This window comes from Sinocyclocheilus anshuiensis, unplaced genomic scaffold, assembly GCF_001515605.1.
Source record: "Sinocyclocheilus anshuiensis isolate Anshui unplaced genomic scaffold, SAMN03320099.WGS_v1.1 scaffold67, whole genome shotgun sequence".
In the NCBI taxonomy this organism is placed as follows: Eukaryota; Metazoa; Chordata; class Actinopteri; order Cypriniformes; family Cyprinidae; genus Sinocyclocheilus; species Sinocyclocheilus anshuiensis.
In genome coordinates, this window is record NW_015552546.1 from 2,419,054 (window position 1) to 2,438,082 (window position 19,029).

Below are 19,029 nucleotides of genomic sequence, written 5' to 3' on the forward strand. Positions count from 1 at the left end.
AATCCTCCACATTAGAACCAGTCTTTTAAAGAACTGGTGTAATGGCAGCTAGCTTGAGGACTGAGGAAACTTTTCCAGTAGATAGAGAGTTGTTAATGATTGCAGTAATAGAGGGACCCAGGAATGTTGCACACTGTTTCAATACCTCAATAGGCATAGGATCAAGAAGGCACGTAGATGGATTCATAGACATGACCAGTTTCAAAATATCATCTGAACCAACAATTTCAAAATGTGAAAAATTAAATAACAAATTTGTAAAGTGGAACTCATTGGTCAGCAGTGAAGAACCAGCAAGAATGGAATTGTGGATATCTTGAACTTTCTCAGTAAAATACTTATGAAATTTGTCGCACAACTCAACAGAAGGACTAATGTTTTGATTATGAGGCTTCAAAAACCAGTTAATTGTTTTAAACAACTTTCTTGGGTTATCAACACCTTCATTAATCATGTGTGAGTAGTACACCTTTCTGGAGGAATCAAGGGCAAGATGATACTTCAGCTGCTGCTCATCAAACATCAACCTATGGACAGTAAGACCAGATTTTTTGTATAAGACCTTTCTGGCGGAATCAAGGGCAAGATGATACTTCAACTATGAAAGCAGGATTATATAAAACTCCATTTGAACCAGAAAACAGACTGTAACTTTATCATCACTGTCAGTCTGCTAATTCATCTGCTCATCGATCAATCCTGTAACGCAGCTAGTGATTCAACACTTTTGGTTGCAAGAATTGTGTAAGAAATTTTATAAATCACTTGCCCTCCAGAAGGAACAGAAACTTAGACACCAACACTGCTTTAAAGCCGTGTTAATGTAATAAATAGTCTTTTAAAGAGGATTTATACCATGAACAGTACTGATAAATACAAATGATAAAATACACCAAAGTTCAATAAATAGTTCATCTGATAATAACAAATATTATCATTAATTATTTTTTATTAATTCCAATATAATATTTATTATTGTTACTATGTTTTTTTATCAGCTTCAGCTAGCTCACCTGTTAACCCGGCCCCTGCGGCTCCAAACAAGGAGGCCATGATGGCGATGCCCGTGGCTGATCCCAGCACAGCGGCTCCACCCGCTCCTAGCACCGCTCCTGCCCCGGCAGCCACCAGAGGAGCCGCCAGCCCTCCTGTAACACCTGACAAAAACACATACATGATCATTAACACCAGACAAATGAAACAAAATCTCATGAAACCAGTCCTGAACATGTTCTAGACCTATTTCAGAGAAAGAACTAAGTAGTAAGTAACTCAATCATCTAAAATAATAATGTAAATATTAAAATATAATAATAATAATTAGTGCTGTCAAACGATTAATCGTGATTAATTGCATCCAAAATAAAAGTTTTTGTTTACATAATATATGTGTGTGTACTGTGTATATTTATTATGTATATATAAATACACACATATACAGTATATATTTTGAAAATATTTACATGTATATATTTATATTCACGTAATTTATATTATAAATAAATATATTTAATATATAAACATAACATATTTCTCTTACACACACATATATATATATATTACGTAAACAAAAACCTTTATTTTGGATGCAATTAATTGTTTGATAGCACTAATAATAATATAAATTAAATAATTAATTTTAAATAAATAATTGTTAAATAAATCTTAAGTTTACATACCCCTTGAAGAATATGCAAATATGTTAATAATTTTAACAACATAATAGAGCTCATGAAAATTGCATTTATTTTTTTATTTAGTACTGTCCTGAATAAGCTGTTTCACATAACAGATGTTTATATATACTCCACAAGAAAAAATAACAGAATTTATAAAAATGACCCCGTTCAAAACATACCCTTGAATCTTAATACTGTGTGTCGTTTCTTGGATGATCCACAACTGTTTTTCTGTTTTGTCATAGTTGTTCATGAGTCCTGAGCAGTTCAACTGCCTGCTGTTCTTCAGAAATATCCCCCAACTCCTGCACATTCTTTGGTTTTCCAGCATCTTCTGCATATTTGAACCTTTTCCAAAAGTGACTGTATGATTTTGAGATCCATCTTTTCACACTGAGGACAACTGAGGGACTCATATGCAACTATTTCAGAAGGTTCAAACGCTCACCGATGCTCCAGTAGGAAAAACCATGCATTAAGAGCTGGGGGGTGAAAACTTTTGAACAGAATGGAGACGTGTACAATTTTCTTATTTTGCCTAAATATCACTTTTTTTTCGTTTAGTACTGCCCTTCAGAGGCTACAGAAGATAGTTACATGTTTCCCAGAAGACAAAATAAGTTACATTTACCCTGATCTTCAAATTCAAAAAGTTTTCTGTAGCAAATGTAGCTATTGCTCATTATTAATGTTAATGCATTAACTAAGGTTAACAAATGAGATATTATTGTAAAGTAAGTGTTACTTAATAGTCTTTATAATTCTGTTGCACTTTAATCTGTGTGAAATTTTTTACTTTATACTTTTTTGTGTATTACTTTATTGTATGTAAATGTTCAGTTCTTTTTGTTACAAGAAAAAAGTTATTAAACCTGTTATACTTTATGACAACACTTTTTTGCAACTAAATTTCAATACCATGATAATACCGTATACCGTGATAAAAGCATTAGCAATTAATCGCAACATGAAAATTTGATACCGGTGTTCAGTTATTTTTGTTATTAGAAAAGTTATTAAACCTGTTATACTGTATTATGAGAGCACTTTTTTTTAACTAAATTTCAATACCATGATAATACCGTATACCGTGATAAAAGCATGAGCAATTAATCGCAACATGAAAATTTGCCATATTTGTCATATGCCTATGGTGGAGTATATATAAACATATATTATGTGAAATAGCTTATTCAGGACAGTCCTAAAAACAAATAACATGCAATTTTCATGAGTTCTATTATTTTTGTTAAAATTATTAACATATTTGCATATTCTGCAAGGGGTATGTAAATATATATTTAATTTAAATAAATACAATAATAATAATAGTCACTAATAAAATATTCTCGTACGGTATGCATTATGGTAGGTAAATTGCTTAAAAAACATTACGGTAATTAAATTGTTTTAATAAAAATAAAATAATATTAAATAAATATTTTTAATAAATAAATACAGATAGTTTTTAATGTCTTAAAAATAAAATAAATTAATAAATAAATAACTAAAAATCCTAAAAAAACAAACAAACAAATAAACAGGTTTTACGCATGTTTTCATTGACAGTCACCTTGGCCAATGTAGTTTAAAACAAACGTCCTGTGGCACTCAGACTCACCAATTACCGTCCCTCCACCTACAGTGGCAAGTCCGATGAGCAGGTACCGGCGCAATTTACGACCTCTCTCTTTCTTCTGTCTTCTTGATGACTCTTCTCTGTTGAGAGAATGTCAATTTGATTCATTATATGCTCACTGGAGCTGCTGAAAGCTCAGAGGTCTGGTTCATTGTCATCTGAATTCTATTAGAAACTAAAACTAAAATGAAAGCGCTGAACTGAAAGGAAAAACCTTGACCTAGACTGCATATACACAAAATACTCACAGCTGTGCGTGGTCCACATCATCACATGCAGCAGAGAACACATTAAAAGACAGAAATCAGCAAATACATTCAAGTTTGTTCCTCATGTCAAAATTATTACAGCACTTCCACTGATTTCACAATGATATTGATCGTGCCTCTGTATTGACTTTTCTTTGTGAATCTGCAGATGGCTATACGTGGGCTTTGTGGAAATAATCTCTTGCAAATTATCCATCCTACAGCGAAAGCAGTGTGTGTTTCTCAGAGACATGTTGATAACCCCCCAAAAACCCCATAAAGAGGCAGCAGCTGATGATCGGAGGAAGTTTCACTCACTCGCTCTCCTCTCCTGCTTCTCTCAATATCTCTCTGAGAGTCTCTTCAAAATCCTCCAGCTGCTGTTGGGTCACATGCAGCAGACAGCTGACATGTCGGATCAGAACTCGAGCCCTGGCATCATAATGTCCTACATGAGAAGAATCAAAACACGGTCATTACACGGAAAACAAGACTGGAGGAAGAAGAATGAATCTCACTATGAAACTTCATAGTTTGCCGAAAAATCTAAAGAAAAAAAAAAACAATCTTGCATACAGAAAGCAAATTTTTTTTAGAAGTGTTTCGTCACCTCTATTTTTATAGCTCTTTATACAACAGAAATAGTTTCAAAGCAGCTTCACAGTATTAAACAGGAAAGTAAAAGGATCAATGATGCAAATTCCAAATATGAGGCAAATCCAATTTTTTATTTTTAATAAAATAAATAAATCTAAATAAATAAATCATCCAGATGCATTACGGTAATTAACTATATATATATAAAATAAATATACTAATTAATGAATGATTAATTCAATTAATAACATCCAGACGCATTATGGTAATGAAAATTTGGCCTAAAAGCTTTTTTTTTAAATTTAAATAAATAGGTTTTTTTAAACATATAATAAATAAATACATCTCATAAAAATATGCTTTATTTTCTTTATGCAAGTTTTCATGGACTTTTCATTGACATTGGTGTGACCAATGTAGATAAAAACACAGTTAAGATGTTTTGTACATTATTAAAAGTAACAAATGTAATGTAATGTTTTTTCACATTTACATAAATAATAAATAGCATAAATTAACATAGTAGAATAAATAATATTGTAATGTATACATTTTTTATCATTTAAATAATTTCAAATATTGAAATTCATGTTTTGTTTTCACTGCAGTAAAAAAAACTGGGATGGGAATTGTCTTAATTGTTTAGAAATTAAAACGACAATGCAAAATATGTTAACAGTATTCATTTTCTTCATGCAAAATATAATAAAAAACTGACATTTCTTTGTGAGATTACATTTTATTATTTATTATTTGAAATAATAAATTGTTTATTTTTATGCATGCTATTGCAAAAAAGGTCAGCTTATTAAATGTGAAACATCAGCTCACCATCTTTGACAGAGAAAGACACAAGATCCTGAAAAACAAAAGAGAACGTCATAAACACCGAGTTGTGCGAGCATCCATATGTTAAGCCTCGTTCAGACTGTCAGTCCAAATCCGATTTTTGTGCAAATCCGATCATATTTAGATAGTCTGAACGGCAACGAACTACATGAAATCCAATTTTTGCAAATCCGTTTCAAGCTACATTCATATGTGGTTTGGAATCCTATTCAAATTGCATTCCTGGAAATCCGTTTCAGTCTGACTGGTCAGATCGGATTTAGCCAAGCTTTTTCACGTTTTCACGCCACGTAAAACGTAAAAACGTCAGACATTTTTGTAGAAAACATAATGAAGTCTTTGCAGAAACAAGCTTGTGTTGTTGCGAACTGCAAGTCAAGCGGAAAAAGACAATATACTGCTAGTATACGCACCTCTTTGAGTTTTGAAACCAGCGGAGACGGCATCACAGAATAAAGCCGCACATTCCAGCTTCCTGCGTTTCTGCCGCTGCCTCATAAGATGAAATCTATAATAATAAATAATAATCCAGCACGACAGCAACATGTTGTCACGTCGTAAGACAACATCTGTAATGCAAAAATTATTGCTGTTATTGTTGTTTTTAACGTTGGCATAACAACGCAACGGCATTGCCATAGAAACCAACAGCACATTCCGTAAAATGTAAGAGCGCTTATGGACACAGAAATCGGATATGAACAGTTGCGATACACAGTGTGCACAGTCAGTCGTCTAGATCGGATTCCATCCGGATATGCACAAAATCAGATTTGGGCTGACAGTCTGAACGAGGCTTTAATGCTGGGTCAATGTCACACACGTACCTGAGTGATGGGTAAAGCTCCGGCTCTGAGCAGCGGCTCCGCATGCAAGATGGACAGGAAGGTGTCAGTGCCTTCGAACCCGAGCCCTGCCAGGAACGCTTGCATAACCGGCATGACCGACTCATCAAGATCCAGCCACTGAACAAGACCCTCCAGATACGTCTCACGAAAACGTCTGCATTGGGAAAATATCATAACAACCCCAAACCATTATAAAAAAAAATTTCTAAGAAATTAAATGTTATTATTAAGCAAAGATACACTGAATCAAAAGTGACAGTAAAGGCATTTATAATGTTACAAATACATGCTGCTCTTTTGAATTTTGTATTCATAAAAGATTCCTGAAAAAAGCATCAAATTAGCATATTTGTATGATTTCTGAAGGATTACATGAGACTTAAGACTAGAGAAATTATGCAAAAAAAATACAGCTTTGCATCACAGAAATAAATTACACTTTAAAATGTATTCACATAAAAACACTTATTTTAAATTGTAATAATATTTCACCATTTTACTGTTATTATTACTGTATTTTTTAATGATGCAGCCTCGGTGTGCATAAGAGACTTTTTTTCCTTACCAACCCAAACCTTCTAATGCTACTGTATATTAGTAAACAGCACAATAAAGTGTTATTATTGTTATTGTATATATATATATTTTTTACTTTTGCTCAGGTCCTTGAAACAGCTGGCCCAAAGACACTCCACATAACCCAGCGTACGCAAAGCGCCCTGGTTCACTCAGCTGCCGACCAAACACTTTCTCTGCTGGTGACTGATCACGCTTCTGTCCTCCTGGGTCTGTAACAATAAAATGACAAAATGCAAAATAAAAAAAATGTACAAAGTTCCTGTAAAGAATGGGTAAGTGTTCAATAACAGATACACATAAACTTTGTTACATCCCATCTAGTCCTCCACATTTTCATTACACACTTATTACAGGAGTCCAAGTAGAAAAAGCTTCTAATTTTCTATTTATATGTTTTTTTATAATTGTATGACCTTATTTTCTTGCTTGAAGAAGAAAATTATTTTGTGTGATTTTGTAAGTTTAATATATGAAGAGTTCAGATGCAAAAGCCTCCAAGTGCCATCTGAAATTGTCATCTAAAATGAGCATTCTTATTCGTTTAGGTTCAGTAATTTTACTCTAATGGCAACGTATAGGTCCTTTTCTATGCAATTAAAGTGAAATAACTGAACATAAATATAGGAGTCTGATAAAAATGCTCATTTTAGACGGAACGTCTAGAAATTTGAATTTGAGAAAATTAGAGGCTTTTGAATCTGAACTCTTCATGCGAATATTGAAAAGGGTGTAGCTTCTAGATCCAACATAATTTGCATGATTTCTGATATTGGAGACCACATAAAACTCTGTTATTATAACATTCTGCTTTGCATAAGGCATTTCCACAAACATATGATGCTTTAATAATTCAGTATATGTAGTACTCATTGGTCTCGAGGTCATATGCACTGATAATGCATAGCAAAGCATGCAATGTGTTATTATGTGACAAACCATTTTTACTTGTTTAACCAAAACATGTTTAAGGCCTCGATCTTATCCCGCATCTGTGATTAAAACCCAGAGCTGACCAGCAGCTGTTGGACACGTAACGTTACATCTGTTCAACACAACGGACTCAAATCCGATCATCAGAAAACAACATTATTAGAAGTCTCATCATGGAAACGAAATACAATAAAATAGAACTAACAATAAATAATACATTCTCTCAAAATAAAAAAACCCAAACTCTTATTGTGTTGTTATCTGCTGGGCAAAACTAAAACCCTTTCAAAATCGCTCTTAGTGAAATCTATAAATACCTGGAGTTAATTTCGAGTCCTCGTTGTTGTTATTTGTTGTTTCCATTGGTTTATCCTCACAGCAAGTTACAGCACATTTGTTCTCTCCATGGAGGAAAGTTATACTTTGTTGTCGTGACAGATGAAAGTTCAGCATTAAGTTGTTCTTGTATGCAGCAGCGCCCTCTATCCGCGAATAATGGAGGACTGGCTTATGAATATTAATAAGGTAGCGTTACGGTTGTCCAGTTGGCTCTACCGATTGGCTGAACTGCAGACGTTGGCGAGGTTTATCTGGCGAATAAGCGAATCCTAAAAGCGAAGGATTGGCTTATGAATATTAATTGACTGAACTGCAGACGTTGGTGAAGTTGGCGTCGTCAGCTGGCAAATTAGCAAGATTGGTTTGGTTTATGAATATTAATCACGCAACACTTGGCAACTTCACCACGACTTGACTAAAAATCAAAATTGCAATTTTGCCTCATGACGACGTTATCGATTTATTTGAAACGTTCTGCCCTGTTGAAAAAAACAGCATATGCTGGTTAGGTATGTTTTGACGCTGGGATGCTGGTTTATAAACCAGCATCCCAGCGTCAAAACACACCTAACCAGCATATGCTGTTTTTTTCAACAGGGTGAGTAAAGCTACTTTTAATTTACGCTATTAAGTGTTGACTTTTTGCCCGATAAATGACATAAATGTTGCTTTTGTGTTTTAGCTGACTTGGGCGCATTAGCCGCTGGCTATCAATATTGTGAAATATTAATATTAATTAGGTCCGTGACTTGAGGCTCCAAGAAGGTGTAGCAAGCAAATAAAGACAGCATGACATAATTAATATTCATAAGCTGAGTCTTCTTAGAAGCATCAATAATTTGAATATATATATAAACTGTTTTTAAAAGAGTTTTAAAATAATTTTCAAACATGATATTAGGCTTAGTTGATGTTGTGATGATGATTTATGTTATTAATTGTTCATGTTATGCCTCATAAATCCGTTTTTCCTTAGTGTTGAACAAAAAAAGGAGACTGAATATAAATACATAAACATATGCCCTCTAGAAATATTGTCATTTTGTGGTCAGCAGAGGGCATTAGAGACCTATATAAAACTGCCACTATATAAAACCAACCAATATATATATATATGCACTAAGCAGTAAGTAAATAAATACATAAAATTAGTGGGCCTAATAGTAAATAATAAATGTGAAATAAAACTAAGTAAATAAATAAATAAATAAAAAATATACTAAATATAATAGTTGGCAACTGCCCATCTTTTTAAAATTATACATGATTGATTATAGCAATTTGTCTGAGTTACATAATTTGCATTGCCTAATAACTCTCTTTTTTACACCTCCTGGTATTTTTAGACTCATTCTGGTCACTTATCGTGTGTGTTATTATCTTGATCCCTCCTGTTGTTATATAAGGTATGTGAGCTGCTGTATCTGGTTGCTTTTTCCAGTAAAAGCCCATACTTGGGATGATCCAGAGATTTGTGAAATGCATGATTACATGATTTTCTAAAAACCAAAAAAGCATATCTACTGTTTGAGCAACAATCTCCTCAGAGCAATAACTATATATGAATGTGTCTTTCTTTACAGCTTTACAAGTCTGTACATAGATTCATGGACATGTCTATTCATATTCTTTTCACAAGAATCTAACTGGAAAATATGATATTCACAACAAGAGTATGTGTGTGCATTTGCACATATCTCCTGTCTTTGTGTGTCACGTCTGTATTTTCTCTCCTGTCTTCCTTTCTTTCTGTGCCTGGTACCATCTCTTTACAGAGGTTATGAGGTCAAGACTGTAAGGAAGGAGAAAAGAAAGGAAGAACTAGCAGTCGACGTTACTTAATACAAACCCTGTCCTTCCTTCACGTAAATGAATGTCAGTGAAGAATCTTACGTTTGCGTTTGAGGTCAAACCATCCTGTTTATACACCGGTGTGCATTACAGATGTCTTTATCTGTGCTTCTTTCTCCATGTCCACTTGAAAGGATCACATGCAACCTGCAAGAGAGATACAGAGCACAGAAACGTCATCGGCCTTGACAGACTATGTAAGCAAATGTCATTTTTTCCATTTTCATTTAATGTAAAACCATCTGTGGTGCAACACGCCCAATATTCATAACTCATAGAAACAGAAAATACAAACAGAGATTCACAAAGCGCTCCAAATGAAAAACATTTGCAGCATACAAAATATAGATGATAGACTGAATAAGTCAACAACAATAATATCTATTAAATATATTATATTGCTAGTAAATAATAAAAATAATAATTGAATATATTCCATTTATAATCAATATTGTATTATTTTTAACTAGTTTTATGATGTACAACTGAAATAAATGAATAACTATTTAGATAAACAAATAAAAACAACTGTTTTGTATAAATTCTTTATAAATCAACTGTATACATATATAATATTGTACTGCTTTATGTCAAATCAATCGTAATGAAAAAGTAAAACACTTTCAGGTTTTATGTCAAATCGTATGGAAAAATAAAATATGAATAATATTTAAACACTTTCAGGTTTTATGTCAAATCTTATGGAAAAATAAAAAATAAATAATATTTAAACACTTTCAGGTTTTATGTCAAATCTTATGGAAAAATAAAAAATAAATAATATTTAAACACTTTCAGGTTTTATGTCAAATCTTATGGAAAAATAAAAAATAAATAATATTTAATCACATTCAGGTTTTATGTCAAATCTTATGGAAAAATAAAGAATAAATAATATTTAAACACTTTCAGGTTTTATGTCAAATCTTATGGAAAAATAAAAAATAAATAATATTTAAACACTTTCAGGTTTTATGTCAAATCTTATGGAAAAATAAAAAATAAATAATATTTAAACACTTTCAGGTTTTATGTCAAATCTTATGGAAAAATAAAAAATAAATAATATTTAAACACTTTCAGGTTTTATGTCAAATCTTATGGAAAAATAAAAAATAAATAATATTTAAACACTTTCAGGTTTTATGTCAAATCTTATGGAAAAATAAAAAATAAATAATATTTAAACACTTTCAGGTTTTATGTCAAATCTTATGGAAAAATAAAAAATAAATAATATTTAAACACTTTCAGGTTTTATGTCAAATCTTATGGAAAAATAAAAAATAAATAATATTTAAACACTTTCAGGTTTTATGTCAAATCTTATGGAAAAATAAAAAATAAATAATATTTAAACACTTTCAGGTTTTATGTCAAATCTTATGGAAAAACTATAAATATATACAAAGCTGTATTTTTTTATGATGTTAAACCGAATAAAAAATAATAGTAGAACAAACTTATCTATAAATAATTATGTAAATAAATAAGTAAATAAATAAATAAATACAATTGTAATAGTAAATCATATTTAAACACTTTCTGGTTTCATGGAAAATCTTATTAATTAACTATCAATATATAAAGCTGTATTGTTTAATGATGTTAAACTGAACAATAAATAAATAACAAATAAATAAATATTAACAGTAAATATTATTTGAACACTTTCTAGTTTCAATTCAAATCTTATGGAAAGACTGTATGAATATATAAAGCTGTATATGTTAAACAGCAATGAATGAATGAATAATTCTTATTCAGTTATTTTCATGCTTCTGTAGAGTCTTATCTTTTGGCATAGTTAGTTTATCTTAGCTTAGTGTTTAGTTGAGCTTATAGTTAAGTGAGATCCTTTTCATTTCTCAGATTTTCAAATGTAACTGTTTAGACACCTACTCCATCTCATTCCCATCAGCCTGATACAACGCCAACGACACGCTCGGTCGCACTTGCATTTAACCTAGAGAGCAGAAAAGCCAAGGCAAACAGAAGAAAGGTGCTAAAGCTGTTTGTTCAAAGCTAAAAGTGCATTGGGTTTACCGTCATCTCCCTGTCATCTGCTGAGAGATAACAGAGCAGAGGTTTTCCACCTCCCGACCTGAGACGCACACACACACTTATAAAGATCTGTCCTAGCAACCATTGTTCTACAATAAGTGTGTGTTTTCAGTACATCCGCAGCCAAATCTGTCGAGACAGGCCGTCGCAGCAAAGGGGGATTCTTGGGGAATTTGGCGCCCAATCAAAGGCAATATAAACTAAATTCACCCTCTTGACATCCGCTTAGTCAGATAAAGTAAACACACTAAAAAGATGATTCGCGGCACACAACCGGCCTTGTACCAACACCGAAGCAGCATATATCAAGCCATAAGACCCGTTTGGCCTCTTTACACACGTGAAGAAAGCCGATACGGAGTGAGTCTTGTGTGTGATTGTGTATACGTGTGTTTCTATGGAAAAGAAGGCAGCTGGAGAGTCTTTTGGGAATGATGGGGGTGGGGAGTGGAAGAATAGGTCATGATACGTCTAAGAAGAGATATAAAAGAAAACCGCAGCTGTATAAGACTGTGGCCAAGATGAGGAAAATGCAAAATTGCATTGAAACGCATGACAACATGTGAGGAACTAATGATGACTTCGGGGAATGGGAAAAATGCAGAGTGAAAAAGGGGTTCCCATCATAAATGACTGAGACATCTTAAATGTTTCTTCTTGACAGATCAGGGAGATTGAATGGAGACTTTGCTGTATATTTGGGTAAAAGACATTATTTGTGCCCAAATATGCAAGATACCTGCAATCAAATACCAGCAATCTCACATTTGTCTTCAAATTTGTCCAAGACAAAATGATTTGAGCTGCTATCCACGTTAGTACTATAGCTACTGTATATGAGATATGATATATACTCTGTCAACAATTTATGTCTATACTAAGATATTATTGGAGAAAAAATATGTTCACTGAGTTAAATTAAGCTCAATCAGCAGCACTTGTTGAATAATGTTGATAACTACAAAAATGCATTTCTACATGTCCCTATTTCTCTAAAACATAGGCAAAAATCTGTTACAGTGAGGCATTTACAATGAAAATAAATGTAGCTGATCCGAACATGTTCAAATAGTCAAAATTATATAGCCACCAAACATTTTAGTGTGAAGAACTTGCTATTAACCTTTTCGTTACAAAGTTATACAATTTTATTGTCTTGTCAGATTAATTAATATAAATGTTTTCATGAAATTAAATGTACATATCTGCTTTTAAATTTGGTCTAATTTACATCTATTTTAAGTGCCTCAGCTTGATTTTTTGCTTCTTTGTGATTTAATTTTTATTCAGTTTTAAAATATGCACAAGTTTTGTTATATGCTAAGTAACACACATGCATATTTATGCATACAATACAAAAAAACAACCCTTAACATAAACTATATAAATTGGCCTTAGAGAAATAAATAAATAAAATCAGTTTAATTCAATAATCACAAATGTGGAGTGTTAAGCATAATTTTTGAAAATATATATATATAAACATCATAAAACAATACAGCTTTATATATTTAAAGTCTTTCCATAAGATTTGAATTGAAACTAGAAAGTGTTCAAATAATATTTACCATTATTATTGATTTATTATTTATTTATTGTTCAGTTTAACATCATAAAACAATACAGCTTTATTTATTGATAGTTTTTAAATAAGATGTTAATACCATTAAACCAGAAACTGTTTTAAATATTATTTACTATTACAATTGTATTTATATAGTTTCTTTCAATAATAATAAATGTGGAGTGTTAAGCATATTTAAAAAAAAAAAATCTATATATATAGTAATTAATAATGAATATATATATATATATATATATATACACACTGAACAAAGTGTTGACTAATGCAAAAAGTGTTGCGTTTATAATTTTGTTCAGTATATATATATATATTTTCTATATTAAAATATTGTTTTTATTCCAATAATTGATAACATATTTATGTATTATATTATGTAGATAATGTAATTATATAGTACATTGTTGCATTTATTTTTTATTTATTTAAGATATACATCTGAATATATATATGTTTATATATATATATATATATATATATATATATAAACAATGACTTCTTATGTTTTTTTGTTTTGTTTTCTGCCTTTTAAGCTTAAATTGCATTGAACCGAGAATATTTTTAAAACTAAATACAGCATAACAGAAAATACCATTAAGTTAATGCCATTATAGCTCAGAGAAATATGATTCATCTGATTGCACTGTGAGCGTTCAGGACATCCTTGTGCATGTGTGTGCATTTATAAACGCCCCTCTGCATTAAGATCCTCTTTTCAACGTCTGCTGCTGCTTCTTCTCATGGGAAAATAAGCTGTCACCCATTGACATTAAGTCAGTACAGTAAGTCCGCCCTGTGCCCTTTTATCCACTCTTACTCACACGACAGATGACTAAATCTGAGCTGAATGAAAAAGGTCATGGGAGCTTTACTAGTTTTAACCTCAGACATTATGTGGTTTCCATTCAAAACGATCAGTTCTAGCACAAACACGCTCTAAATAAAGGATCCTTTAGCGGACACCAGAAGAGGACACAAGGGCCTCATTGTATTTGTCCATGAATATAATAGCCTTTTTTTTTTAAATTCCTCTTCCAGTGAGGAGTTCTTTCCGAGGTTTTGGAATGCCGTAAATACATCAGGAACCCTCGTTCACGGTTAGTAGCTGCACGAATGTTGTCGCAATCTGCACTGGATGTGATGGATTGGTTTCTCAAGATGCGACGCTACAGCTGGCAGGGAGACATGGTGAGGGAGAGCAAAATGGAAAAGTTGTAAAGTGGGTGTTGGCGCTATAAAATTGGGAAACTCTGAATGCTGGAGTTGTGATGAAACAGCTGCTTTTTTCCTAAACCTATAGGGATGGAAAAAGCTTTCCATTATGCATAATGCCCATGATGAGCAAATGATTGCTATAGATACAAAACATGTACATGTGGGTGAACAAACACAGATTACAAGCTCTTTACAGGCAAAGACACATACCGACACATGGGGCCCATATGGGAAGCCATAAAATGTGCACAAACAACAAACCTTGAGCATGGAAAGGAGTGGAAGTCAGGTCATTCTGACACAAAGAGGGAAGTCAAAGTGACGCAGGTACTGAAGAATCACTTTTAGAGTCAGGAAGGCAGATCTTTACAAATATGGGATGGGAAACTCCTGAGTATTGTTGGTTTTTGCATGGAAGCTCATTATTTATGTCTTCTGTCTGGTCCTCATTAGCAACGGGCCTCACGGGCTCCTTGTACCAAGTGCTTCTGATTATCGTCACTGCGTTTATCGCTCTCAACCTGCTTTGCCTGCATTTCTGCACACAGATAACAGAAATCAGATAGCGGCTTTGTTTATTCTCATGCTTGCGATAACCAAGCTGCTTTTGACTTGAAGTCTTCGTCTGACAGCGGAGAGAATTACAGAGCGATTTTGTGCACAGAACTGAAACGGCAGTTTTTGATTCACTAAAAAACTAGAATTATCTACAATTACATACTGAAAACTCTTTATGGGGGCGTTTAAGAGCTGCTTACTGTTAGTGTAACCAGTTTGAGCTAGTATGAATTCACTGGTGGTCCAGACTGGTTTATGCAAGTCATTATAAGACCCTTTATAAGACCAAAAGCAAGACTAGACCCCTTGACAACCAGATCCAGAACTAGCTTGTTAGTTTTAATCTGAAATTTATTGAAGCATTAGCCTCCTCCAAATGGTATAAATCCTGCACAGACTGAGGTAATCTTCATCTTTATTATTCTGGAAATAGAATAGAAATTATAAATGGAAATCGAGTTTTTAAGTAGAGTGGAGTTGAAGTGCAACACCCTAGCAACCACCGAAAAACACACTAGCAACATCCTAGCAACCATAGCAAGTAGGGCCCTATGATTTCCGCGATGCGAAAAACGCAGATGGAATCGCGGAATCAGGTCAAGAAAACGGAATTTCCTGTATAACGCAGAATGTCACGGAATTTGGCAAATTTTGGTTGAATAGATCAAAAGTAAGCCAGTACACTTAAATAAAAGCACGATATGGACTAATGTCTGTGAATATTAAGCCGCAAATATACTATTTAGATATGAATCCTGCATGTTCTGCATGTCTCGCGCTGACATGCAGTTTCGTTTACTACACACATACTGAGCGTGTGTGATGCTCGCGGTGATTTCAGCCTCTGAACACATTAATATAATCTTTAGAACTGTTCTGAGAGTCACTTCATGAGCATTATAAAACGGATAGTTCCTGTCCTTGATTCTGATTGGTTGAGCCACGTTCTAAGCTGTTGTAAATTACTCTACAAACATACACCTTTGTTTACGTCTGTGTGTTGCTCGGCAACCACTTTGTTGCAACCACAACCGTTTCTGAGGAACTACATTGTTTGGTGGAAGAATAATGTTTTTATTAATATCATTACATTTTATTTGCTTTGTTTTATTTTGTGAAACCCTGCTACATATATGGAATAACCGTTTTATAAAAGCAATAAGCCCCGTGAAGGGTCGTGCCTAACAACGCCCCTTAGCTGTTATAAATTCACTGTAAACCACGGCTTCTTGGGGCTTATTGCTTTATTTGACCATTTATTTTGAGAAAATCATATCATATACAAACAGAAACTTGAACGTCTTCATAGCAACCCATCAAAATGAAATTTCGCTTTAACTTGAAGAAACTGTGACAGAAATATATTACTTAATGATAGTACTACTACTACTAATAAAATTATTATTAAAACATAATTTAATGAATATTTACCAGAAAAAATATTTACCAGAAAAATGTAAATATACAACACAGTATTTCTGAAAGAAAAAATAAATAAATAAAACAATAATGAAATTATTTTTTAAATAAAATCAATTAATTAGAGATGCTTTTGATTACTAAAATAGAATGAAACCATTAAAATGGAATCCAGAAAATTAATGGAAAACAGAATTTGGTTAAAAAAATTAATTTGAGAAAACATATTTCATAGAGCCTTAAAATGTAATTTTTTGTTAAACTGTGCAAGTTTCATGATTTCAATTAATTATTTTGATTAATAAAATGTAATTTAACCATTAAAACAGAGTTTAGAAAAATGAAAACATAAAAAAACGGAATCCAGAAAAATTAAAACGGACAAACCGGAATTTGAAAAGAAAAAAAAAAAAAAAAAAAAACTGAATTTGGGAAAAATCACAGGGCCCTACTATAGCAACAGCCCACAACATCTTAACAACTGCCTAGCCTAGCAACCACCCAGAACACCCTAACAACTGCACAGCAGCTCTCTAAAAACAACCAGAATGCCCTAGAAACAACATCCACAATGTGCTAGCAACTGCCTAGAATCCCCAAAGCAATACCCTAGCAACCATCCACAGCATCTTAGCAACTGCCTTGTTTCTTTCTTCTATTAAACACAAAAGAAGATATTTTGAAGAATGTTGGTACCCAAACAGTTGACCGTAGCCATTGTCTTCCATAGTAATTTCTTCCATATTATGCAAGTCAATGGCTACCAGCAACTGTTTGGGTACCAACATTCTTCAAAATATCTTCTCCAGTGTTTAACAGAAGAAAGAACCTCATATAGGCTAAGTTTGAAACAACATGAGGGTGAGTAAATAATGACCCATTTTAGGTTGAACTATCCCTTTAACTGTGAAAGCTGAGCTGTCTCTGAGGAGCTCCACTCCACTATTTCTGAGTGCTATGCCTGTACCCGTCTCTCATATCCACTCACATCCAATGACTCGCAATCCAGTTCATATAAACCCTAGCGAGATCATGTGACCATGCAATTCCCAGACCACACTCACTTGAACAGCTCTTAGCCACTTTGGCCGAGAACTCAGTCACCTATTTCTGTTTTCATCAAGCCCTTGAAATCCAACACAAGTGGAAAGTCCATGCTCTGTCTTTTTGACTTGGTCTTGATTAACAACTGCTCTGCAGTGCTATTTGATATTCAAATCACTCTCTTCCCACTTTATTTCCACTCTCAACACTGTCTGGAATGATATTACCTCACTTTCAATGAGCATAACAGAGTATCGCACCATTTGCTTTGCAGGTGAATACAAAAGCTGTTCGCACACATTCCAGAGCAAATTTTTCCAGGTGCACAGATGCACCTGATTTATTAGATGAATGATTCTGCTGGACACTGTACAGATGATGACAGTCATATGAGGGTTGGAGCTGCGTGTCTAGACTGGTTGGGCGCAGCAAAGCACAACACTGTCCCGACACTGCGTTGCATGATCACGTTTATATATGAACCGCAATATCCAGTCATTTATTTTACAATCTCTGCAAAGGTTTTGAACTCTCCACGGGGTTTGCCCAGGGATAGTTCAAAGGAGGAATTGCGGTTAAGTTACTGAAAGTCAATTCAACGCTGTCATATCACATCTGTTTGCTTAGTAGGTGTGTAACGGTGAGCACTGCTTTAGGGATCTTTTACTACTGTATGGGAAATATGGTTCATTATAAAGTGTTTGTCCGAAACCTGCCTTTACACTTCCTTATATACTTAAACTCTGTGTAAGACTTTATCTCATCTACTCACGTGACTGAAGTGACTCATGTGTGTGTCTGTTATTAGGCGCGTCTGTCCTCACCTGTAAGGCAAACACAATAAAATGAAACCATGTTCATAAGTAGCGGTTATTATTAAGATCATAAATAAAAATAGCAAAAATCTGCATCTGTTCCAGAAAGAGACTGAAAATATCAGTTTAAGCATGTATTTATATATAAATGTTGGGTGTAATGCATAACTAAGTAATAAATGACAGTAATTTAATTACGTTTCCCTTGAAAAATAAAGTAAGGGATTACTCTTACATTTTTTTTGTGTAATTTACTTCTGATGTAACTGATATAATACTCTATACTAACTATAAAACAATTCGATATAAAACAATAATGAATTTAACATCAAAATTTAACATCTAATGTTAAAATGTACATTTTTAATGTAACATTTTACTTTGGCCAGTTCAGGAATAGTTTATGCAATTTTATATTGTTTATTTGAATTGTGTTGTTCAACTGGACGAGGATGATAAAGGATTTAGAAAGTAATTAGAAATACATTTCAGAGGGAGTAATTTATTTTCAGAGAGCTTAGCTTGTACATTAATTGCTCTGTTGAAGACAGATTATATATATATATATATATATATATATATATATATATATACACACAGAGTTCTGCCATGAAACTCTAGATGGCGTAGTCCGATAGGTCTAACTCAATCTGACCTAATGACATCATCACATGGCACAGCTGATTGGTTCGCTCCAATGAGCTCGCTGCTCAACATTCAAATATACACTGAAAAAATGTTTCATTCATCCAATTAAAAAAATGTAGGGTAAT

At 33.1% G+C, this 19,029-nt stretch overlaps 1 protein-coding gene and 1 long non-coding RNA gene across 2 annotated transcripts in view; one reads left to right on the top strand and one right to left on the bottom strand.

The window, feature by feature from the left end:
* The window catches only part of LOC107664183 (transmembrane and coiled-coil domain-containing protein 4-like), a 19,993-nt gene extending 12,146 nt beyond the window's left edge, over window positions 1–7,847 (bottom strand). The window contains exons 1-7 of the mRNA XM_016454662.1: window positions 7,687–7,847; window positions 6,513–6,648; window positions 5,840–6,014; window positions 4,995–5,022; window positions 3,885–4,014; window positions 3,301–3,398; window positions 1,014–1,157 (exon numbers count right to left, since the gene is read on the bottom strand). Coding sequence (XP_016310148.1) covers window positions 1,014–1,157; window positions 3,301–3,398; window positions 3,885–4,014; window positions 4,995–5,022; window positions 5,840–6,014; window positions 6,513–6,648; window positions 7,687–7,822 — 847 coding nt within the window. The 5' untranslated portion in view covers window positions 7,823–7,847. The remainder of the gene's footprint in view (window positions 1–1,013; window positions 1,158–3,300; window positions 3,399–3,884; window positions 4,015–4,994; window positions 5,023–5,839; window positions 6,015–6,512; window positions 6,649–7,686) is intronic.
* On the top strand, window positions 7,457–17,183 carry LOC107664186 (uncharacterized). Its single transcript, XR_001631433.1, has 4 exons — window positions 7,457–7,469; window positions 7,533–7,534; window positions 12,518–12,526; window positions 17,072–17,183. It is a non-coding gene; the product is annotated as an uncharacterized LOC107664186 (long non-coding RNA).
* Window positions 17,184–19,029: the final 1,846 nt, after the last annotated feature.